Here is a 25,160-nt window from a genome sequence, read left to right on the forward strand (position 1 = left end):
TACAACCAGCACCCCTCTGAACCCATTGTGGGAACACATTCCTACCGGTTGGAAAAGGTCCTAAGACGATTCGGGTACAGAGCTCAGCCCCGACACCGGCCGAGCGCTACATTCACACGGGAGCGTTTCAGCGCTCACCCTGTGATGACGCGTGTCCTCAGGGCACAGGCGTCCCTGTCACCGCACCAATCCCCTCCGTGTGCACACCGACCGAATTCCCTCTCCGACGCAGAGGCGTAGCTATCTGTCCTCCTGTCTGTCGGACTGCCCACCTCAGCGGAGGGGAAGGCCAGTGCAGGTGGTTCTCACCAGGGTCGGACCGCCCCCAGGCTCCCAGGGCCCTGCCTATCCCCCTGTGCCCACAGCCGCCCTCCGGAGCAGAAGAACCAGAGACACCAGCCTCCTGACAAGCTCAGCACACTCGACCGCAGCCCAGGTCAGCCGCAGAACCTCTCAGCGCCAGTCAGGCCCATTCCCTCCGTCTGTCCGTCCTTGAGGACTAAGCATGGGTGCACAACGGGATGGCACCCCAATCCTCCTGGGTCCAGCTACCCAGGAGAAGCCCAGGCCCGTCCTCCTTCCGATGGGGCGTGTGAACTAGTTAGCACAAGTGAACGGATCTGGCCCAGCTGGGGACTGAGTTACTACTCACAGGAAGAGAAGGGGATCACGTGGCCATTGGTCTGGGTCAAGCCACTTATGAGGGACCCACACAGGTCCACGGATGTCAGACAAAACAGGACGGCAGCCAAGCACAGGATCCACAGGCCTGGCATCTTAACGCGCATATTCTGTTCTAGGGTCCCAAGTCCACTCTCCTCATTCATGCCCCTGACCACGGATAATCAGGGCTGACCACAGCTGAAAGGTGTGATGATTTCCGTACTTGTTTCCTACTGGGTCCCAATAGAATGTTTGGACTTACAACGTATTCAAGTTTCTCAGCTTCCTGAATGCCCCAGGCTGGATCTCTCTGATTCTGTTAAAGCGAAGATCCCTGGGGAAAAAAAAACAAAACAAGAAATGCATTTATATAGAGAAATACGCAGTCATCACTGGTCCTGTGTCATCTCAGTTCCAGCACGACGATAAGACATTTAAGGAATTAACCTCACAGCTCATTCGTGGGACCAATTATTCAGTGAGGCTAACTGCATAATGATAAATGAATATTTATCTGCATGACAGGGCAGCCATATCACATTACAGAAGTTTGTTTAAACAACACCTATGGGGAGATAAAAACTTACTCTAACCCTACACCCATCTTCTGCCAAACCTAAGGTCGTCAAGCCTTCCCCAGACACAGGATCGACCCACACATACTCCGCGGAGTCGCCCCGGCACCCACTCCAACAACTTCTCGAGCTGGAATTCGGCGGTTCATCTGCGAACTGCCCACAGTGTCCTCTCAGGGACGAGCTCAGACCCACCGTCCGTGAACTGGAAAGATCCACGCATGCAGCGTGGATCCTAACTCAGTACTTCCAGGCAGCTTAAATAGTTAAATGTGTGCTGGGAGAACAGTTCCTGATGTTTCAGGAACAGAGGGACGACCTGAGCAGCCCAGGAGAGAGCAGAGCGCGAGGCCACGTCCACAGAGGCTGCCGGCGCTGTGGGGGGAAGGGCAGGGCAGCTGGTGGGGCGGCCCCTCCGCGGGACAGGCGCAGACTCGGCCCCGGGGCCGTGAGCTCGGGGGCAGAAGGCATGCAGATGTCCATTTCTACCCTCTGAATTAAAACCCATCAATTAGATTAAAGTAAAAAATATAAGATACATAAATTCAATTAAAACCTGTAATTTATAGTTATAATTGTAATGTTTATGAAAGTCACAGAAAAATAAATGAAAGGCCACTTTCTTTACCACAGAGTCTTAGAAAAATTAAGATGCCTTGCTCACAGGCCCAAGCCCTGTAACAGTGCAGCAGGATTATCGTGGGATCAACGGGGAGACCCCCATTCACATGAAACCCGACTCCAGTGCCTCAGAATGGACCTGATTTGGAAAGTCTTTGCAGAGATCAGCCAGTCAAAACAAGATCAACACAGTATGAGGACGGCCCTACTCCAGTATGAGTGGTGTCCTTAAAGAAGGGGGAAATTTGGAGACAGGCACACGGGGAGAGGGCCGCATGAGGACTCCTGCGGTTCCACCACAAGCCAGCAAAGGCTGGGGGCTGTGGGAGACGGGGCGATTCTTGCCCAGCACCCCGGAAGGACCCAGGCCTGATCTCGGGCCTTCTGCCTCCAGAGCCGCAAGCCTCTGTGCTTCTGCGGGAGCTCCGTGTGCGGGGCTCGGCGCAGGCGTCCCAGGAAACCCACACAGGCTCCTGGAGCAACACTTGGTCTAAATCAGGAACGACGCTTCTCTCCTGACATGTTCATGAACTTTTTAGGAATCTGATTATTTTGAGCCAATTTAAGAGTCATAAATGATGTACAGAATTGGTTCTAGTCTATGGTGCGATAAAAGGCTTTTCAGAAAGTATTTAAGTCGCTAAAATGAATTGTGTTGACTTAGGAGTGAGCACATGAAACATGGAACATTAGGGCATCTGCGTCCTGGCTCTGAGTCAGGTTTCAGGGTAGCGGAGTCCCCAGGCATCGGTCTCCACCTGCCCTGGGCAGCCGACCTGGCCCTCACCCCGGGGGCTCTCCCTGGTTCCCGAGAGCCACCAGCATGCTCTTCCGGGAACGCACCTCCCCGGCACTGACGTGTGGCTTTTAAGGAGAAATTGATCTACATGCACACTAAGGACATTAAAGGTGCGTCCACTGGGGAGGTGCTGAAGCCAGGTCCCCAAGGGGAGGGCAGGTGCGTCCAGAGGCCCCGTCGTCCCCCGTGTGGAATGTGGGGTCGTGGTTAATGAGCAAAGACTGGCTAGCTGGGCTTTAGTGTAAACACAGGTGGTGGGGAAGCTGTCTCCTCGCATGTAACAAACACAAGCTTTCCCAGGACTTGGACAGACGCCCCGGGGCCAACGTGGAGAAGGCACGCCCTGGAACGTGAAGGGCCATGCGCTACATGCAGCAGAACCGGTCGGGACATCGTCCAACCAAGACGCCAGGCCTCAAGTCCTCAGGAAGGACGGTGGCGTGGGCTCACGCAGCTTCTGACGCCTCTGACACAGAGGGGAGCAACACGGAAACCTCGTGGAGTCTGGAACGCAAGCCGCTGAGGGACAGAGGACTTGGCCACCTCCTGACGCGCCAAGGCCAGCCCGCGGGTGTGAGGCCCATGCCAGGAGCCCCGGGGGACGCCTGCAGAGAGGCTGCCGCGCACCCCGCAGCCACCGCGCACAGGCTCAGAGCGCCTGAGCGGGCCGGGCCTCACAGAGACCTGGGGTCCAGGGAGACCCACGCCAGATCTGAACGACCTCAGGGGGAAGCGGCGTTCAGTGCCTTTTAACCCACCGGCACAGACTACACACTGAAATATGAGCGTGTCTGATGCACAGCTAAATAACGTCAGTAAAATTAACCTGCTTCCAATTTTTAGTGAAACTTCTGCAACATCTAAACTTACATATATGGTCGCATCTTATCGTTCGGCCTCTTTTCAAGCATCCAGGCCAGCTCCCGGCTTCCCAGCAGACAACCAGAGAAAGACCACACGCCCGCCCAGCCAGGGAGGGGCACAGAGAGGCCCCCTTCCCGACAGAAGCAGAGAAATTTGAACAACAGAAAGGAACCAAACGGAGATTCTGGAAGTGAAGCACATAACAGCTGAAATGTAAAGTCCTTGCGTGGACTTAACAACGTCTTGAATAGGGCAGAAAATGGGGTGAGCCTGAGGGCAGGACGCCAGGAAGCGTGCAGCCTGAGGGGCGGGGGGACAGCACTTGTTCTGTCAATATGACCTTGTATACATGAGGGGCCCCGCAGAGACGGCCAGCCTCGGAGAAGCCGCAGGAGAGGTGGTCAGGGCCGCGGGCCCGGACCCGGAGAGACAGGCCCAGGGAATGAAGATGCCATGGATTCCCAATAGGAACCAAATTCCAAGTCATCACCACAGATCACAGAGGCTGTGTTTTACCTGAACTGATTCCCACTCTTAGGAAGTATCAGCAGGGACTTATTGACCCAGGAATGGTGAGGATGCTCGTAAGCAATGTTCTCAGTGGCGTCCGCTGATCAGCGGCAGCAGGAGCATCCCTGGGAAGGTGCTAGAACAGCCAATTCTGGGCCCCACCCCAAATCTGTAGGATCAGAAACTCTGGGGGTGGGGCCTGGTAGTCTGAGTTTTAATTCTCTCTCCAGGAAGAGCAAGGTGAGGTTTGAAAACTCTGCTCTTCAGTGATGCTGGGAGGCAGCAGTGTGCATGCGTGTGACTGCATATGTATTTACACGTGTGCACCTGTGTCGGATACAAGTGCATCATCCACACACACATGCACGGACACGCATGCACACACGCACACGCATGCACAGCAGCTGTCTGCTTGTCCCCTCTGCTCTTCCTCCACATTGGATCCTTAGGCCCATTTGTCATCACTGACATAAAGCTTACGTTAAATGCAAGCCGATTAACCAAGTTACACTGTAAGTACCCTCCCCCCATTCTTTAACTTTTGAAATAAGGTCTACACGTGCCTGGAGAGACAAAATGTCTAACCCTACAGAATAGGACCACAGGAGATCACGTCTGTGGAAAGTGCTCCCTACACTGTCAAGCCTTTCGTAGACATCCATGGCGGCCATCGCCTGCGGGTTCTGATGGTTTTCCCAGACTCCCTCACCGAAGGCACGAAGCACATCATCGGTGGCAATCTCTGCACTGAGCAGTCGCTACACGCAGAGAATCTCAGGGTAGTGCAGGAAGTCACTCAAGGGCTCCTAGAAATTACGACTTCAGGGCAAGATCACGGTGAGCTTCATGGTCCACCTCCACTGTATGTGGCTTCTAACACGTGAGGGCATGGTAAAGGTGGTCGGTTTTAGGAAGGAGGAAGGAGGAGAATTCTTATTAGGTTAGAAGAAATCCCTGCATTTGGCAAACAAGGATTCAGAAACAGACAGATCCAGCAACGAGCCCCAGGTCACTCACTCGTGAGTAGCAGGACTAGAGCTGAAATCAGAATCTGCTGCCAGGGCTCCCCCGGAAGCCTGTGGGGAGAAGGTATTTTCACCCCTGCCGGTGGGGTTCACAGGCTGCCCCTGCCCCGTCGTGCTTACATTCAGGAACTCCCCAAAATTAATGCTAAGTGTTGCCCCTTCCGACCTCACGGAAGTGCAGGCCCAGAGAAACCCTCTCAGCACGCAGAAGGGCCTGGAAAAACCATGCAAAATCAGCAGGATTCTGCAAGGCAGATCCTCAAAAACAGAAGTCGATTTACACTTTATATTAAAAAGGCTAACAAACTCCTAAGTTCACAAGGCAAGAAGCTTTAGGTGATTTGCTTTGTTTTAAGGTTTCCATTATTGCAAACTACTGATGGAACCAAAAACCTACCAGAAAAAAGCAAAAACAAGAAACTGAGCACCTGGAGGGTCTGGGATGCAGCATCTAAGTTCTGGTTCCTAGTCAGCGTCGTATCATAATTCATGGCAGACCGCAGAACGGCCACTGATCAGAGCCGGAAGAGGCCACAGAGACCCAGTGTCTCTCTTGTCCCCTCCCCAGCTTGAGCTCTGGGACCCCTTCTCAGCAACATTTCCAAACCACTCAGCAATATTTAGCTAAATCACAAAAAAGTTATAAGAGAAAATAAAAGGGAATCATTAAAGTTTCTATCATAAAGTCCACCTTCATAATCTTTGGTGATTTTTAAAATACTTTTTCCCATTCACTAAAGTGACACACATTTTAACTTACCTTTAAATAGAAGAAGTAAAATAGAAATAGGAAAAATTAAAAATGATTTGTCAACAAATTCAAAATGACACAGTATGTCCTGTTTGAGAACCAAAAGTATTTCAATTCAATTTAACCCTATCAAAACATCGAAACTTGACAACAGCTACTTCTATGATGTGATCATGAGAACTTTTTTTTTTAATTTATCTGACAGAGAGAGAGCGTGCGCACACGCATGAGCAGGGGAGAGGGGCTGAGGGGGAGAGAGAATCTCAAGCAGACTCCCCACTGAACACAGAGCTGGACGTGGGGCTCGATCTCATGACCCTGAGATCGTGACCTGAGCAGAAATCAGAAGAGTCGGATGTTCAACCAGCTGAGCCCCCCAGGTGCCCCTTGATCATGAGAAGTCTTGCATTTCGCCCCTCCTCCAGCCGGCTTTGTGCTTCGGGGCCACATCCAACCAACATGCTGCCGGTAACTATTTCTCACAAATCGCACGTTTTAGAAGGGAACTGTCATTATTCTCTGTACACTTCTGTTAGTACTTCTCTTTATTTATGTATTTTTTTAAAGATTTTATTTATTTATTTGAGAACGAGAATGAGAGAGAGAGAGAGAGCATGAGAGGGGGAGGGTCAGAGGGAGAAGCAGACTCCCCGCCGAGCAGGGAGCCCGACGCGGGATTCGATCCCGGGACTCCAGGATCATGACCTGAGCCGAAGGCAGCCGCTTAACCAACTGAGCCACCCAGGTGCCCCAGTACTTCTCTTTATTCCGTCTGGGTTTTTTTAAAGTATTGGGGCACTCTTATGTTAGGTGAGAATTCTGATCACACGAAGACCACAGCGTTAAACATCATCTGGACGCTAACTTCAGAACTAGCCTCCTTTCCATGCTGCTCGCTAACTAACTGGATGGAGCACGAGTGTTCCCTACGGAGGCCACACAGTGACCGACGCAGATCCTGGGGGGCTGTGAGGAGTGTGCTGGGCACAGCAGGTGCATCTACGACTCAGACCTGAAGCTTCTGGAAGTGTCCGCTTCAGAAGGAGACTTTAAAAATTAGGGTCATGACAAATACAGCGGGCCTTCTGAGGGCATGAATCCAGACACCAGCCCCAGTTTCTCCAACCACGGGGGACACAGACCCTCTCATCATGCCACCCTCTTGAACCCCTACCAAAAATGTTAAAGAACTAGAGATTCGTGACTGTTGCAGCTTGGAAAACAACATCCTAAACCCAGCCTTACGGTTTCTCATTGATATTTGGCTGGAATAAAGTGACTTACATTTCTGATGCTAATGTATGCCTTTCAGACACTGAAGGAACACCTAAAATGTGTGTTTTTCGTGGTAAAGAGAGTGCTGTGTTGGCGTAGGAGGAAGTCACACGCAAATCCACTGATTTACTATTAGTATTTATCAAAACGTCCTCGGATGCACAGACTTGTAAGGCACACGTAACTCTTTACCGCCAATAATTAGGACTTAATAGCGTCATTCACCTCTTCATTCAGCAAATGGTAACTGAGCAGCAACCGTGAGTCCATCACTGCAGAGGAAAACGCCGGAGAGCTTCAAGCCGGCACCGGACTAGCCACGGGGACAGACCCGGAGCGGGGCTCCAGGTGCGGGAGGAAGAATCGCCAGGATGTCGGTGGGCCACATAAGCATGGCACGGACAGCAGCTCAGGGGGCTCTGTGAGTATCCGAGCCCCCTGCGATCGGACGGTTAAAGGCCAGGGGACGTCAAGAGTTCAGTTCCAGGCACAGAAGCCCGAGATGCCGACTAGACGCACAAGTGGACACGCGGGTCTGGAGCGCGGCCAAGTCCAGAGTGCAAGTAGAAAGGTGTGAGTGTTGGCAAAGGGCACAGAGCTGCCCGCAGAGCGAGGGGCGGGGCAGGGCCAGGGAAGTCCTGAAGCCTGTCAGCCATTGCAGGGGGCGCGCTGGGGGAACGGGGAGGCCGGAGGGGCAGGGGCGTGTGTGGGGAGCCGGGGCTCCTAACGCAGAGTGGGGACAGTGCTGTCGGGAGGGGCCGGCTCGCCTCGGAGGGATTTCAGCAGGACCAAGCCTGCTACAACCGCCCTGTCCCTACCTGAGGACCGCACTCACTGTCCACACAGGCGAGCTGAAAACCTCCAGGGTGCCGACCCGTCCAGGCAATCTCTGAAGACACAGTAAAGCCCTGCTGAGCTTGGGCTGCACTCGGCGTCCCTGATGCCCACACGGGGACCCCAGCGCCTCCTGGGCCCACCGAACGCAGTGCAGACGCACGACGAGTGCGCTCCCCCTTACCATCACGGGTCTGTGACGTCTGCGGTACAGAAAAGTGAACTGAGCTGCTCCGTGGTGCGGGAAGTCTGACAGAACGAGAAGCCTGGGTTTTCACACTAGCACATTCCACAGTTTCTAAGCACAAAAATGAAAAAACATTACCCTCCTGGATGAAAATAATCCCACTCTTAAACGGAATGTCACAATTCCTAAACTTGAATCTAACCTTGCAGATGCTTACGGGTGGTGGAATTAGAGATGTGGACCTTGGAATAACATTCTTTTTTTTTTTTTAAAGATTTTATTTATTTATTTGACAGAGAGAGAGAGCACAAGTAGGCAGAGCGGCAGGCAGAGGGAGAGGGAGAAGCAGGCCTCCCGCTGAGCAGGGAGCCCGATGCGGGGCTCGATCCCAGGACCCCGGGGTCACGACCTGAGCCGAAGGCAGCCGCTCAACCGACTGAGCCACCCAGGCGCCCCTGGAATAATACTCTTATCTCCCGTGTAAACGTGTAATTCAGGAGACTGGTACAGCTCCTGCTTGATGGGCAACAGGGTGACGTCCTGTAAACTGGTGTAAATTGCAAATACCCTGTTGAACCGCACGGGATACTCCTAACCCACCGAGCATTGCAGCTTAGCCAGGCCCACCTGCGCGTGCTCAGACTGTGCTGCACATTCTTAATCAACCCAACACAGTATTGCTTCCTGAAATCTAGCATTTTACCTTAAAGATATAAGAGCAGCTCACATTCTACTCTGTCAACGACCGGGTGAGAAGAGGCTAGCCTTGCTGGGAACAGGGAACGACGGGCCTCTCACAGGATGCACCTTGGACTTCACGGTCTTCAGCCGAAGCACATTATCTTCCCCCACAAACCCCGTTTTCTTCTTGAATTCCAGCAGGCTCGTTGGCACATTCAGCCACCTGGACAGGTGAGCCAGAAGCTACCCCGTGTCTCCTTCACTTCCTGCCTCCGATGCACTGCCAGGCCCGCTGTTTTCCATCAGTGTTTCCCACCGTTCACCCCTCGCTCCCACCCCCACACGACACTCAGCAGGACTGTGGGCGGCCTGGCCCCATCTGACAATCTGACGTCACTCTGGGACCTGCCCACTACTGCCCCTGCTCCCACCACCAAGACAGCCCTGCTGCTCAAAGCAAGACCCCTTCCCATGGCCGGGCCCACGCGCCTGCCCTCGTCCCTCCTGCAGAAACCCTTGGCACAAGCAGGCCCCTGTCCTGCGAGCACATCTGGTTTGCTCGGGAAACGACCTGGCCTCCAAGACCAGGCCAAGGAGCACTGTTAGGAGCACACAGCATTTCATGTGTCTTCCTGCAGTTCTGTGATTATAGGGTGCGCTGAGCACGGTCGGTAAACTGCACCCCAACGTACAGAAAATGAAGAACTGGCCCCAGGCTCGGTGTCCATGGCAGTGACTCCTCTGGGCAAAGCCAAGACCATCTGTTCATTTGTATAACTACAGAGGAGAACTCCAAAAGGCACTTTATTAATGAAATTCTTAACAAGTGTGCTGAAACAGATTTAAAATCCCGACCACCCCCAGGCAGCAAACAGCTCGGGGGGAACCAGGCCTGCAGACAAGCAGTCCCAGGTACAGTGTGGGGCCTTTGGGGCCCCGCCGTCCTGAGAGCACCTGTCACTAGCTGGCTTTGAGGAGGGTGCCCTGACAGACCGCATGCCCTCAGCCCACTCCACCACAGGCCCTCCCCTCACCACGGCTTGTTCTGGTCCCTTCCTTGCCTGCAAGAACAGTCACCCGCCGTGCACCTGCTCCTGTCATTTGCCTTCCTGAGTAAGTTCTGAGCGCATTCCTTTCACAGCTCCCCAGGGGCCCCGTGTGTGCTCACTGCTGGGCTCCCCAAGGGCTCACGCACTTCCCTCCAGTCTGTGCAGTTATAAATAGCATGCAATGACCAGCTTTCTGTAGGTACCCGTTTTGGATTTTTGCGAGGGTGTTTCTGGAACAGACTCCTGTAAGCAGCACTGCTGGGAGAGAGGACGGGCACGTTTAATAATAGCTGACATGGGCAGCGCACCTGCTAAGGGCTGGTCACTTCCACAAAGGCTTGCTGCCGTCATGGCCCAGCTCGTTAGCCCCCAGAGACTCGGGCCCCGACTGTGCTCCCCACACGGCACTGTCCTGCCTCTGGATGGGGTCAAGGAGGCCGGGACGGGGCTCCGACTTCTCCTGAAATGGAGCTGGAGGGAGGTTTTGAGTAGAACGAGCGCACAATCAGATGGCAGTCTGCCCCTAAGCAGACAGGGGTGGGGGTCAGCGCACAGGAGGGCAAGCGGCCGGTGCTGTGGGCGATGACAGCAGGAGCCTGCAGCTCCATGGGGCTACGGGAGGGCCGGAGGTCCTGGGGGAGAGGTCGGACCACGGGAGACAGTCCCCGCCCCAGACGCGACCTGAGCCAGAGGCAAGAGCACACATCAGTCCGCACGCTTTTCTTCAGCTGACAAAGCATGCACAGCGCACACCTGTCACACCTCTCCGGCTGACGTGGGTGCGCCTGTCTTCAAACACAGCTCCCACAACCCACTGCCCTCCCAGGAACAGGCTGACCAGCACGGAGGGCATTCCACCCAAGCCCATCTGTTTCCGCAGGCCGTGCTGAGCACACGTGGCCCAGACCCCTTTCCCCGGGCCACTGCTGGGGGCAGTGTGTGCAGCTGGCAGCCTTGAAGGATGAGGCGATGTCCTGTCCAGTTGAAGGGCAGTCTGCCCCCACTTGCCCTGAAGGCCATTCCCAGGCTCAGTGTGCCTGTCCTCCATGGGCAGGGTCCCCACATTACCCCCGAGGGACTCAAGGGGCTCAGGGACCCACGAAAACGGGAAGAGCACGCTGCTTGCCGAGTGCAAGCAGTGAGGTCGTCTGTCTCCGACCAGGACTCTCGTGTCCCCTGCCGGGACAGAACCAGATCTCGGCACCACCCTGGGCATGAACTCTGCCCTCTTGGAAACAGAACAAAGCGACCGTCCGGGGACTTCCGGTCTGTGCTTCACTGAGGGGCTTTTCCTTCATGTCTCCCCCTAAAACCTGGACGTGTGCAGCTCACTTTTTAAAATATAATTTAAGGGCGCCTGCGTGGTGCAGTCAGTCGAGCGTCCAACTCTTGGTTTTGGGTCAGCTTGTGATCTTGGGGTCCTGAGACTGAGCCCCGTGTCAGGCTCCACACTCTGCTCCAAGTCCATTTGGGATTCTCTCTCTCTCCCTCTCCCTCCCCCCGCCCCTCCCCATGTTCTCTCTCTCTCATTCTCAAATAAATTAATAAAATCTTAAAAAAACACAATTTAACTCAATATTTACTGAGTAGACCCAAAAAAACAGGAGTCTGGCTAGAAATCATGGAACACTTATACACACTTTTATTTGTTCCCATTTTTATCTTCTTTCACAAATAATTAGAGGCAGCATAAAAGCACACCAAACACAAGCGATAAGGGAGCTTAAGGACTCAGGGAGAAGGGGAAGACAAGGGCAGAGGAAGAACAAGATTAAGGAGCAGAGGCAGGAGAAGGCTCCCAGCACCCTGACAACCAAGCAAAGCCAAGATCTAATCCAGCACAAGATTCCTTAGCCCAGAAAGTTCCTTCGCCAACCGGCTGGGAGAAATGAGGCTTTTACTGATACAAGACCAAGGCAAAATCCACACAGATCCTCCTAAATATCAGCCACGTAACTGTAAGTAAACAACATCCCGAGAGGAGGCTCGGTGACTGATTCCATGTGGCTGTCCCGTCCCTCACTGGGGCCACCGGCACGATGCTAAAGCATGATTCAAAGCCCGCAGGGACACAAATTTCATCCTGTTTATCTTGGCTCTTCCTTCCTGCCTCCAGAGGTCTTTCTGACCCTGATGTGCATTCAAGGATTCGTTAAGCCCTTGAGGCCCATGCTGCCCGTGTGTATAACAAGCATGCACTCCCTTCTCTATCCAAGTTACTAAAATTTAAAAGAAAAAACAAAAAACTGCAGGTCAGCAAAGGGAAAACGAGTGCAGGGTGATGAAAACGCGTACGAGCAGGTGTTCCTGGACAAGGGACAGCCAGGGAGCCTGCACCTGACAGGCAGGACCAGCCGCAACTTGGCCCGGGGTCCTGGACGTGACGCCTCCACAGGCAGAGAGCCCGTGGACACGACAGGGCAGGCAGTGCTAACGCACGTCCATCCTTCCGAATGCCAGGGTGGCTGGGCGCCCCGTTTGCCCACGAGAGCCCAGGGCACCCCTGAGCCACACTGTTGGTGATAACCGAGTGGGCCGCCAGAGCCCCACAAGCCCCGGCTAGGCGGGTTCGATCCTCCTCACCCGGCACGAGCTGGCCGCGGCCCACCACGGAGTAGATGAGCGCACGCTCGCGGGGTCGGCGCCGGATGCTTGAGGCCAGTGGGGCTCCAGCCACCCTCAGTAAAGGACCAGTCCGCGGGGCTTCCTTTCCTTCCCCCTCTGCCGCCGACTGTGATTGTAAAACACAGTAAAGAACGTTCTGACAGGTCTGGGTACCGGGCAGGCACCTTTCACCTGCTGCTGACCAGCAACAAAGGGGCCTGCATGCCAGCACCCAGCGCAGGGGCACCCTGAGCTCCCCTTCTTCGGGTGACACGCACGGGGACCGGCGAACACGGGGGCCGCTTCTCGGGCACGAAACGGAAGCGAGGGTCCACCTCTGCTCCGTGGCCGTCCCAGAGACATGCCAAGAGGCAGACACGGAAGGCAGACCTGAGCTCGGGCTGTTGGCAAGGGTGTCCTGCAGGAGAGCAAAGGGGTTCCTGAGGACCCACGGCCAATTCTGGAGCTGGAGGTTCTGCAAACAGCCCTCAGGCAGGAAAGTTCCCAAGAGTATCTGCGGCACCAGTTACAACCTCCCTGGCCCCAGGGGTCGGCATCGAGGACACTGTGAATGTTTGCAGGGATGCCTCTGACCGCCTTGCACTGCCCTCCGCGCCTCATGTATCGTAGACCCACCTGTCACCTTTGCTGGCCATGCAGTGACCGCCATCCCAGGAGCCCCAGGGAAGGCCCCCAGGGAAGGCTCCTGCAGGACCGCTCACTGCGCAGGCCCTCAGGGACCCACGACCCTTGCTGGCAACTCCTGTGTGTCTGAGAGAAAGACTGAACCCTCCAAGCAGAGCGGGGACCCTGTGAGTGGCACCTCCCAGGCCGTCGTCCGCCCTCCCGGAGGTCACAGGCAGCCACTCCCCAGCAGCCCAGCAGGAAGACCGTGGGCTTCACACCTGCTCCGTCCCTGTGGAAGCTTCTGGGTCCTGTCACAGCGGCTACGCACCAGAGTTTGCAACTCAACTGTGACTTCAGGAAATACTACTCTCGACCGTGTAAAAGTGTAAAATGCAAAGCTCACAGGCCAGGTGAAAGCAGGCAAGGGCTTGTTCCGGCCCTTGGCCCGGGGTCTGGCCCTGGGTGCAGGGAGGGAGGCCCCACTTGGGCCTGCACCGTGTCCTTCCCGCCACGTCCCACTGACTTATTCCCAGGCTTTATGTTTCAGGAGGTGTCCTTTTTCAGGCCACACGCAAAGGCAACCGATTCGCGCAAAGCCTTCTCTCTGCCCTACAAATGAACAAAATAAATCTAGTTCATGTGTTTGTTTTCTCCGGGGAAAAAAATCCCAAACCTCTTCCATGGGTATTTAAAAAATGAAATCAGTACTTTTCCTACTTTCCAGACCCAAAAAGAAAAAAAAAAAGCCAGAGTTGTGTACCGCAGGCTTTTCCCAAGGCCATTTTCTCTGTCCAGAAAGCCCAGCACGTGGGGGTTAAACCGAGGACAGCATGTAATTAGAGGGAAAGAGGCCCCACTCTCATCTTCTAAGCAAACAAGGAGGCACAGAAACCCGCATGGGCGAGCATGAAATCCATTCTCTCCAACTAAGTGTGTCAGGGAAAACAGAGCAAGCGGACATGGTTCTAATTAGAAACAGCCAAGAAAACAGCAAATAAATGGGGCACGATCCCAGCAGGATCATGCCAACACAGTCCCGGGCCGCGGAAGGCGGGAGCTCCCCCTTTTCCTGAGAACATGTATGTGCGGTCTTCCTGTTTTGAAAACAGGACGCGGGTGCGGAGAAGTGAGTGTCTCCTCTCAGGGGAAAAGCGCCTCAGAGCGCGACATCACAGGGCTCGATGATGCGTCCACCAGCTCTGGGGCTGGGCCTGGCTCCCACTCCGGCCTGGGGAAGCCAAGCAGGCTGCGGTGAAAACAGCGGGAAATGGACCACGCACCCAGGGTGCCAGGGCGCTGGGACCCTGTGGGGACAGACGCCTGGGCGCCGGCCTCTGACCTGGGTGCCCCCACAGTGGGTGGGACGGGCCCGCAAAGGGCCTGCCTCCCTGTGCTCCGCCTCCACCCTGCATCCTGGGACTCCTCCATGACAAACAAAAATAATGTGTGCACGTGTGTGTGTGCGCACGCACGTTCTCTCCAGGCCACTGCTCTGAGTAGGTGTGTCATTTTCTAGTTTGGCAGCAGGGAGGCTGACTGTTGCCCAGAGGAAACACCAGAGGCCTGAGTTCAAATCCCTCCTCTGCATTTCACGGGCTGTGCGCTCCTGAACAAATGTCTTGACCTCTCTGATCCTCGGTCTCCTCTGCAGAATAAAGCAATGATGTCACCTGCCCCTCCCGTGAGGACAACAGGAAATGAGGTGAGCAGAACAGGAAGCCGACTGGTAGGAGAGATCAGAGGGGGGCCTGGGTCACCTGCCGGAATGAGGGGTGGGCCTGCTGCGCGCTGTGAGGGGCCACCCTTGAAAGAGACAGACCACCTCCAGTCCACCCCGCATGGTGCTGCCCTAGGTTACAGAGAGCTGACTGGCCTACAGGGGCCTGGCCCCCGCACGCGGCCCACAGGGCCGAGACCCCTTCCTTCCTGGGGCGCCATCTGGGAAGGGTCAGAGTAGTGCTCGCCGTTTCCCGACTTTAACTTGGCTAAGACGCCTGCTTCGAGGGAAAGACTGACGTGATTTTAATACAGATGCTAAAGCCAGTCCAAGCCCCAGAAAGCGTGTCCACGTGGGTGACCCCACAGTTGGAGCGAGTGCGGGACAGAAGAGGGTACACGCCGGGAATCCCCGTCCTCCATCAAGGACAGCTAATCCCCGGCGGGCCGTGGAAAGTCGGCCGGGAGCGGATTCCACAGCGTCGGCCGCTGGTCAAGGCCTCTTTGTTCTCTGCCGGGAGCCTGTGGACCAGCGCGGATGCTTTCAGCCCAGGGCCGTCGCATCCAACGGGGCTCAGCAGCTTTTCCCGACTGGTGACCGTGTTAGCGGAACAATGGAGCCCGCACACACACGCACACACACGCACGTGCTCACACACACACACACAACTTCAGCACGACGCCCCCCGCGCTGAAGTTCCCACTGGGAAGAAAGACCGCACAGACGCTTCATCCACCTGGTGCGAGAGCAGCTCAGAACCAGACCAACAAACTGCGGGTGCGGGGAGTTCTCGTTTACAGCAGAGTTCTACGCAGAAGGCGCCACAGAACCGGAAATCAGGTCAGGTGGTGACCAGCAGTGAGGGCAGAGTGTCTGCTGGGGGGCAATCTCGGGGACTGAGTCCGGCCGACGTCTCGGGAAACCAGAGATCCATCAATCCAAACATCACAAGAGAAGAGCAACCACGAGCCACGTGCGACCGGGCGTGACCCGCCACCGACAAGCCCACTTGCCAGAGAAGTAAGGACGGATTCTCACGCCCCAGCGACCAGCTGCAGACGACACGGTTAGACTCATGTCGCGCACAGAAGACGTCGCCAACGTCTAGAGCACGGAAACCCGGCAGGACACACATCTGTTAGCTTTGTAAGAAATGAAGTACGAGACGCACAGAAGAGCAGATTGATTAGTTATTTTTGAAGGTGTTTTTATCTTTTAGACATACATACCAGGGGCGCCTGGGTGGCTCAGTCGGTGAAGCGTCTGCCTTCAGCTCAGGTCATGATCTCAGGGTCCTGGGATCGAGCCCCGCATCGGGCTCCCTGCTCAGTGGGGGGTCTGCTTCTCCCTCTCCTCCCCGCTCGCGCTCTCTCTCTCTCAAATAAATACACAAAATCTTAAAAAAAAAATACATACTAAAGTATATGTGGATAAAACAAAAAATAAAACTAAAAAAATGAAAAAATATTTCGTTAAAAATAATATAGCTCTCTTTCATTAAAAAAAAAAAACACACTAGAATACCAGCTCAATGTGCAGCAAGATCAGTATGGTTTGTTTGCTCACGTTCTCATCCACTAACTTCTTGTAGATGCTCAGGATGAAAATCAGAGGACGTCCTGCAGAAGAAACTCCCTCTCCCACTGCAGAGCCTCTGGTCTCCAGGCTGCACGCACTTGGGGTCCCGCCACTCCCACCCCCTCAGCATGCAGAAGCCGGCCACGTCCCCAGACGTACCCCATGCTCCCCAAGGTCTCGGACTTTGCTCAGAGCTCCCGCAGCTGGTGGGGGCTCTCCCACACTCGACACATCAAAATCGACCCATCATTGAAAGTCTGGATCAACTAATAACCACACCCCCGTCCCTAAGCACCTGTCAAACTGCCCAGAAGAGAAGGAATTCCTGTGTCCCGAACCCTTCGCACAGCGTGTCCCGTCTGACTGAGTGCGGTCACCGGACACACCCACCCCGCTATCAGCCCACCTGCGGACCCCCTGTGACACTGGGGGTCAGGGCCAGGGCCCGGCCAACAACCAATGGCCACCCAAGGAGTACGTGCTGAATTAAACAGCGCTGTGGTGAACAACTTTTCTCGACCCTAACACAGTTCACGTTCTTTTCCTTCAAATAAAACCAAACTTGGTAAAAACCTTCAGGTACATGGGTCAGTTCCGTCTCTGCTCTGTTGTTCTTGTTTGTGTCGGGAAAGCAGCCGTCCAGGGCGGCAATGCTCGGACGCAGCCGGGACACAGCCGGGCTCCGGAGGGCGCGGCAGACCCTCCCACGGCTCCATCGCCAGAGCAGCTGTCCTGGCCGGGAGACTCCGGACACTCTTCAAATACAACTGACTGAGAAGATAAGCAGGACCCTCCTCGATCTGGGAAACCAAGCACTGCAGACCGATGAGGCGGGATCTCGGGCTGCTGACTTTTGCCCAGGTAGGAAGTCTAAACCCAGGGACTGTCTCCACTGCAGGCACACAGAGCAAGCAGGACACGCTTTCTGCTCGCTCCGAGTGGGTCGGAGGGAACACCAGATCGCCCGAGCGTGCGAGAGGACATGTTTCATGTAACTCGGAGTGAGAGCAGCATATCGTGGGCACATGGAAACCCTCGCCACGAACACCTAAAATCAGACAGAACTGCTCCACAGGAGGAAAGATGGGAGAAAAGACCGCGATCAGCTGAATGTAAGTCGGGTCTCGGGAGCTGCCCCTCCTTTGAGCGACAGAAACCAGCCCATGTCTCTCAGAGCCAAGCGGTGGGGGGCAAAGGGGCAGGGACGGGGGCGGTGTTGACGGTGATGATCTCTCCGGGGCGTGGGCACACCAGAACCCATGAAGCGAGGCACCGCCGATGGGAGCAGAGCCCTCGGGCCCGGCACGCCTCAGGACACAAAGCCCAGCTGTGACACAGCAGCTGGGCCCCCCGCACGTGCTCCAGCATCCGGTGCCACGCAGAGCGGCCCTGGGCTCGAAAGGAGCTTCTGAAAGAGCGGATCTGGTTCCTGGAACCCGTGGTCCAGTCCACCGACGGGCAGTACTGGTCTGTGCTCCACGAACCGCTCCCCACACGCATCCACGGCACTAACACACCACGTTAACCCGCTATTCCAATCACCCACGTCATCCACCAATCCACTGTTACTGACCTGCTCTTCTAGGATAATCTGTTCCACCAATCTCCCACGTTAATGTACTCTCCTCATCCACTCCGCTGCTCTATACTAACCTACCCCACAACCAACAACCACTCACATACTAAAAATCCCACTAACCTCCTATACTGACCTTCCCCCTGACCTCACCGGGCGGCCCTGGGCCTGCTCCCTCTGAGTCACTGTCCCTTTGTCCGTAATTCCGACAAGCCTGCGGGAAGTGAGAGGCGGAACTGGGGAGGGGAGGGGAGCAGGCAGGCCACCAGATGGCACCTAACCAGGGTGGACGCCTGCCAACGCTGGAAAGGTGCCCACCAGAGTGGAAAGGGCAAAGGGGACTCTGGAGGAGGTGGGGACAACAGGGTGCCAAGGGGCCTCCGGGCAGGAAGGGCCCAGCATTCTGGACCCCACGGCTCCCATGTGGCAAGAACCCCACAGAAGGGGTCCATTCGGGCAGGTTCTGCGCCCAGTCAGGGTTCCCTCATCAGACCACACACTCAGACGAGTCCCTGGCATGCGTTCTCACCCACACCCTTGACAGCCGGGGCCGGCCAGACGAGACCACGCTCCCACCCCGATGCACACGCTCAAGCACGTGTACCCCCATGGAGCACTGTGCACGGTGTCCTGGGTGCAGGCAGCCCGCCCAGGACCCTGGCTGTACCCTGACCGGCCAGCCGGAGGGGCCTGCCCCGACCCCAACGACGATGGCTAGTTCCATCCCTGGAAACCGGGGCTACTGGCAGGTGCTCAGTGGGTCGTGGCAATGACCACAGCACAGAAAATGACCACCTCGAGGGTGAGCAGGGGAGAGCCAAACGGGGACCAGCGCGTGACGCCGAGACATCCTCGGTCACCACTGATCTCAGCACACAGGCGAGCAAGGGCGGAGAGATGGAACCGACCGTGCGGGTGTAGGGACGAGCGGCGCGGATGATCCTCGTGGAGAATAAGCAAACCGATGGTACAGAAGCACAGACTAGGAGGAGAAGGCAAAGCTTCTACGCCCAAGTGCATGGGCAGCAAAATTACAAGTGTTTCTCTGTTTTGTCCTTAATGTGCTTTAAAAGTCTTCTTAAATGGTCTTGCTTACATGATAATACAAAACTAAGAAATGGGAGTTTTAAAAAATGTTTAAAACAAAGTAATCAAGTTTTTCCTACCATTCTGGGCTCGAGTAATAAAACCCTTTTCAGGACGTGCGATCCTGCGCAGAAGAGGCTTCTGCGGACACGGGCTCTTCTCTGGCACATGGGGTGCGGGCGCAGGGCCATGCGCGGGGCGCGGGCAGCTCCGGTCACCTCTCTCTTCGTCCTCAGGGCCCTGTGCCTACAACACGGCTTTTAGGGCCGCTCTGAACCCTCTCTATAGCCACAGCCTGCCGGTGTCGGCACCCACGGCTAGCTGTTTATTCCCTTAATATTTTCTAGTTCCAGGTCCCCAGAGAGCCGTCTGTTCTTGGTCAAGGCTAGGCCTGACCATCAGCAACTGGCCAGCACATGGACGGACTGTCCTTGGTCAGATGCCCGCCAGATCCACCCAGCTGTGGCCGGGACAACCAGGGTCACGGGACGCTCAACAAAGACACTGCATGGGTCCGGCTTGTCGGGAGAAACAGACCCAACAGGGCGTGTGTGTGTGTGTGCATGTGTGTGCACATACATTTATAGGAAAGGGGTATTTATTTTAAGGAGACATCAATTATGTAAGGTTGGCAAGTCCAGAATCTGCAGGATGGGCCTGCAGCCTGGAAACCCGGGAAAGAGGTGCTGTCTGAGTCCCAAGGCCTTCTTGGATTCTGCCAGCAGAATTCTTTTCTGCTCAGGGCACCCAGACTTTTCTCCTAAGCCCTTCAACTGCTTGGATGAGGTCCACCCACACCGTGGAGGATAATCTGCTTTCCTCAAAAGCTACTGACTTAGTAAAGTCTAGAATAATGTTCCACCAAATATATGGGTACTGTGGCCCAGCCAAGCTGACCCACAAAATTAGCCATCAGAGACACCCAGGCATTGATGTAACCTACTTACTGCAACAGATATTATAATTTAAACAGCTGAACGGGTTAATTGCGATCGTTCCTGCACAGAGGGAGAGACAGAGCTTGCTCTCTGAGTTCAGCAAAATAAATGGATAAATCATGTTATCCCACTGGGCACTCACCCAATCTTCGCAGACTGGTAAGCAGAGAGTCACATTCTGTCAGCACAAACCAAGCCCAAGAAGTAACCGATTTCAGGCTGTACCAAAGCAGATCCATTTTTGCTTGCTGCTTTTCTAAGTCTCACATCAGGCTGTGTTTTAATAACCTGCACTAAAGAAACGGATTGTAAAATGGAATCAATAAATATGGATAGCAAATAGTTACTGTCCACCCAAGAGGCTCTGAGAACATCTCACCAAAGGGGCTTCCTACACACAGAAGGAAGTTTTAGGGAAACAGGAAATACAACTCAACTAATTATTGGACGAGAAAACATTCTAGAGTGCTAAATAAGGTAGTTTCATCAATCAAAATATATCCCAGGACAAAGGAAGCATGGGATCATCAGCTACGAAAGGCACTCACAACAGATGGGTTTGGGGTGAATTTCAGGAAAGGCTTCTGAGGTTAGGGGACACAAACAGGCTTCTTGCAAAGAGAAGGGAAATAAACCGTAACCAAGGAAGCCCCTCCTGGAAGTCGGCTCCGGGGACTTGTTCCTTCTAATCAAGGTTATTCCACGTGATCAGCCTGCCCTGCTGGACCTGCAGCTCAGCGGTGGGGCAGTCTTCTTCCTCTGTCCTGATTTTCAGAGTCCTTGTGGCCTGGGAGTCCCTCCCTAGTGAGAACATGTGAAGCCCTAACGCAGCGCCCACTGTGTACTGAGCTGGGTCCTTTCCAGCCTCCAGATGCTGCGTAGGAGCCTTGAAGAAGCTGACAAACAACCACTCACATAATTTTCTGCTGGATGTCATTCTCTCAGGAACCAGTCAAGAAGCCTGTTGTAACACACAGAGCACCAAGAAAGCTCAGAGGAATTAGAAGGCTTCTCCATGGCTGAAGAAAAGGATGAGGAACTGGGATTTTAATTTTTTGTTTTTATTTTTATTTATTCATTTATTTATTAGAAAGGGAGAGAGAGGGAGAGAGAAGCTCAAGCAGACTCCACCCTGAGTGCAGCCCCCAACCGGGGCTCGATCCCATGACCCTGAGATAATGATGTGAACCGAAACTAGGAATCGGATGCTTCACCGACTTCACCACCCAGGCACCCCAAGGAAGAGGAGTTTCAAAGCTGATGCTTTCTGAGCTTAGGAGAAAAGAGGCTTGGATCTACAGAAAGTTATTTCCACAACCATTTCCTTTCCTGTGTCCCTCTAGCTAGGCTTCCAATCCCACTCCTGACCCAGGACAGGGAAGGAAGGAGCAGGGACTGGGCTGTGTCAGGACAGAGGCACATGACCATCAACACGGTGGGCACTGCTGGGTGTGCCTGGTAGCCTGCCCCCCATACAGGGAGCCCCCCCACAGCAGCACATGCATGTCTCAGCACCAGTGCTTGACACTAGTGGGGATGCCATAAGGAGGGAGGGAGGGATGAACAGGAGGGCAGAGGGATGGAGGGGTAGGTGAGCGTGTGGATGGACTGATAGATGGATGAGTCTGGATGGGTGGATGGAAGGATGGAGGGATGGATGGATGGATGGGTGGATGGGTGGATGGGTGGATGGATGGACAAGTGAGCAGACTGATGGATGGGTGGATGGACAAGTAAGCAGATGGATGGATGGGTGGATGGACAAGTAAGCAGATGGGTGGATGGACAAGTAAGCAGATGGATGGATGGGTGGATGGATGGATGGGTGGGTGGGTGGATGGATGGGTGGGTGGGTGGATGGATGGATGGATGGATGGATGGACAAGTGAGCAGACTGATGGATGGGTGGATGGACAAGTAAGCAGATGGATGGATGGGTGGATGGATGGATGGATGGGTGGGTGGATGGATGGACAGGTAGGCAGACGGATGGATGGATGGGTGGATGGATGGGTGGACGGATGGGTGGATGGATGACTGGATGGATGGGGTGACAGACACTGACGTAAGAAAATTACATAACAAAAAATCCACAGGAAAACAAATGCTCAAGATTAATATTTAGCCACCTGTTGCCATGCCAACACAAACATCCCACATGTCTGAATAAATAACAATGACTAACTGTATCCACTTTGATTGCTATTTTTGAAAGTTAAAGTGCTGCTCAGCTGGTTGTAGAATCTCAGAAATATTGTTTCACTCCAGGAAGTGACGAGCCTAATCTAGCTTCTCCTTCCCTAGCGGAAGCTGTGAAGGAAATGAGGCATGAGCTGAACAAGGACTTCCCATGAGCGGCAGCCTTGTCCTCTGGTGACACACACTCTCACGTGTCGGCAAAGTCAGGCTTCTTTGCACAACACCTCTGAGGGAAGGACTCTTCCTGCTCAAGGGCCGTAAAAGTTTTATTCTCCCCACAAGGAGAAGATAATGACCTAAGAGCTCCGATCATTGCAAAAGCAACATGTACTGATGTCAACCTTCTATTTTCTTAGGGTAACTCTGAATTATGTTGTTATTGTCCTTAGTCCTCAGCCAGGAATTAGCATTAGACTGTCTTGAGTGTGGCACATCACAGGGCTGGGCAGGACGGGCACGGGCGATCACCGAGGCCTTCCCGGATCCTTGCAGGTGCTGTCCACATGGGGTAAACTTCATGCTTTTTAAACGTTTGGGTTGGGTGTGTTAGAGAAAACTGCATTCTAACATGCACTGAAAATTATGCTTTGTGGTACTTCCTGTCTGAATCATAAGTATCTGCCTCAATCAAAGTACGTGCACAATGCAACAGAACAGTGGCAGGAGGAACGCGGGCCCATCACCAGCGTCCCACGTCCCTCCCTCCCGGGCCTAGCACAGGGGCGCTCCGTCCCCCGGACTCCGCTGGTGCAGCCCCACAGCTAAATTTAGCACACTCAAGTTGTGAAAAAACACGTTTCCACAGCAAACGCTGTTAGCAGATTCACATGCATGCCCTTCCTTATTCCTCGGAATGCCCCCACACATGGGGAAACCGAGGCTTCAGGGGGTGAATGAGCTCTCCCTGGAAGCATGGCGCCGGGATCTCAGCTGCGGGCTGGGCACACCCCTAGCCGCACATAGGCTTCCACAGGCTTGTCCTCAGCCCTCAGTTAGAGACTCATCCTTCCTCACTGCCACGCCCAAGGTCAGCCCCCAGCGTCTCACACCCTGGTCTCCATGCAATCGTCACCCTGCCCTCTGACCACGACACGGTGGAAACCGGCGGCAGCCTGGTTCATTTCGAGTGCCCCCCACGGTGGGTTCCTTAGGACATTTCTAGAAAATAACTAACTAAACGTCATGACTTTGAAGTCACTCACGTGGTCCAGTTTTCCATGTTCTGCAGGGACCTGCCTTATTCCTAGCACCTCCCAGAAACCATGGCCCAGACTGAGAAGGTCTCCCAGGAATGAGTGGGGCTGCGGTGTCTACCCTGGGGGGCCACTCCCTCGTCCCTCGGATGTCGGCGTCTCTACCCAGAATACCAGAGAACACACTCAATCTTCATGATTTGGGGATTCCATATTAGGAATTTTCCCACTCCCTAACATCTATTTGTGACCCTAAAATCAATACTCATGGAGTTTGGCGGTCACTCAAGGGCAAGCGGGGAGCGGTGGAGAGCCTGACTTGCCCGACGCTCACGTTCCCCGCAGGGTGGGAACAAGGTGACCCTCTGCCTGGTTCTTCCTGCTCAGGCTGTACGCACGGTCCTTCTCACCGGCCACTGAGTGCTAAGTTGTCTGCATTTTTGTGCTTTCTTTTGGTAACTTTGCAGCTTAAAATTGTCCCCAAGCATGGTGCTGGCATCTAGCGCCCCTGAGTTCGAGACGCCTTCATGTGTCTCCGGAGAAAACAGGGGCATGAGATGAGCTTTTCTCAGGCTCGAGCTCATGGTTAATCAAGCAGAAGTCTGCATTAAATAAGGTGTCCTTAAACAGAAACACTTACAAAATAAGGTCATCTACTGATCGGTTGATGAAAGTGTTCTGACAAGGGGCTCCCAGGAACCTAGCCCTGAATGTCCCCTGGACTAACAGGTCAGTGTTCACTAATCCAGCATCTGCAATGACTTTACAAACATAACCACCGCCAACTAGGATCAACCATAAGTATCACCTCTGGTAGCAGAAGGCCAGGTGTTGAGCTGCAGGATCTTGGAGCTCCTCCCAGGGCAGGTTCTCAGGGTGACAATGCGACTGTCAGTCCAGGAGAAAGCCAACCATGGGCAGAGACCAAACCAGAAACACCAGGCCACAAACAGAACCTGTCAGGATCCAAAATAAAACAGATCTGGTCCACAAAAGCCCAGTGATGGACACAAATCGGATGATCGGTTTGGTTTTCAGGACAAACTGAGAACAAAGTCTTCAGAGAGAAGACAAACTGTAATGACCAACGTGTCCTTACTAACAGACACAGGCATCACATTTCCACGGGCATCAGAGAGGTGCCCTGAACCATGCTTCCCACCAACCGCGGCAACACGCACCACGCTCTCTCTGTAGACTCACCTTGATCCGATTGGATTAGCTCTGTAGCAGGTAAGGGATGAATGCTCAGCTAACAGAGGGCGCCTGTCCTTGAGAAAACAGTGTCCAGGAAAATAACAGACCAGGAAAAACCCACAACGTGCTGACCAAAGTCCTTGGTACAGACCAAGACTTTGCAGATTATAGAAATGTGCCCTAAAGTAACCAAAGTATATACACAATGACATTTGGGAGGTATTGCTTAAAGTAGCAGAGGATGCCTGGGTGACTCAGTTGGTTGAGCGTCTGCCTTTGGCTCAGGTCATGATCCCGGGGTCCTGGGATCGAGCCCAGCATCGGGCTCCCTGCTCAGCGGAGAGCCTGCTTCTCCCTCTCCCTCTGCCTGCCGCTCTGCCTACTTGTGCTCTCTTTCTGTCAAATAAATAAAATCTAAAAAAATAAAAATAAAAAAATAAAGTAGCAGAAACATGGAAACAAAGAAATGACCCATAAAAATGTAGTTCAATAAAATTGGTGATTTTAAGCAAATAAATACTACATGGCCGTTAACAATGATGGTGCAGACCTTTAATTATTGCATAGACACAAGGCCACAATGTGTCACAGGAGTTAAAACATGCAACGTG

General features: G+C 54.0%; 1 protein-coding gene across 4 annotated transcripts in view; it reads right to left on the bottom strand.

The window, feature by feature from the left end:
- LOC118007337 (peroxidasin homolog) overlaps window positions 1-25,160 on the bottom strand; it is a 74,269-nt gene that overhangs the window by 39,484 nt on the left and 9,625 nt on the right. For 2 of the 4 annotated variants that reach the window (XM_035000361.1, XM_035000360.1), the window contains exon 2: window positions 926-997. In XM_035000361.1, the coding sequence (XP_034856252.1) occupies window positions 926-997 (72 nt within the window). Of the gene's footprint in view, window positions 1-925; window positions 998-19,102; window positions 19,187-20,102; window positions 20,254-24,160; window positions 24,309-24,555; window positions 24,838-25,160 lie in introns of those variants that run through there. The other 2 variants (XM_035000363.1, XM_035000362.1) reach the window with 2 other exon arrangements.

Source organism: Mirounga leonina, unplaced genomic scaffold (assembly GCF_011800145.1).
Source record: "Mirounga leonina isolate KUSES-001 unplaced genomic scaffold, KU_Mleo_1.0 Mir_118, whole genome shotgun sequence".
Taxonomy (NCBI): domain Eukaryota; kingdom Metazoa; phylum Chordata; class Mammalia; order Carnivora; family Phocidae; genus Mirounga; species Mirounga leonina.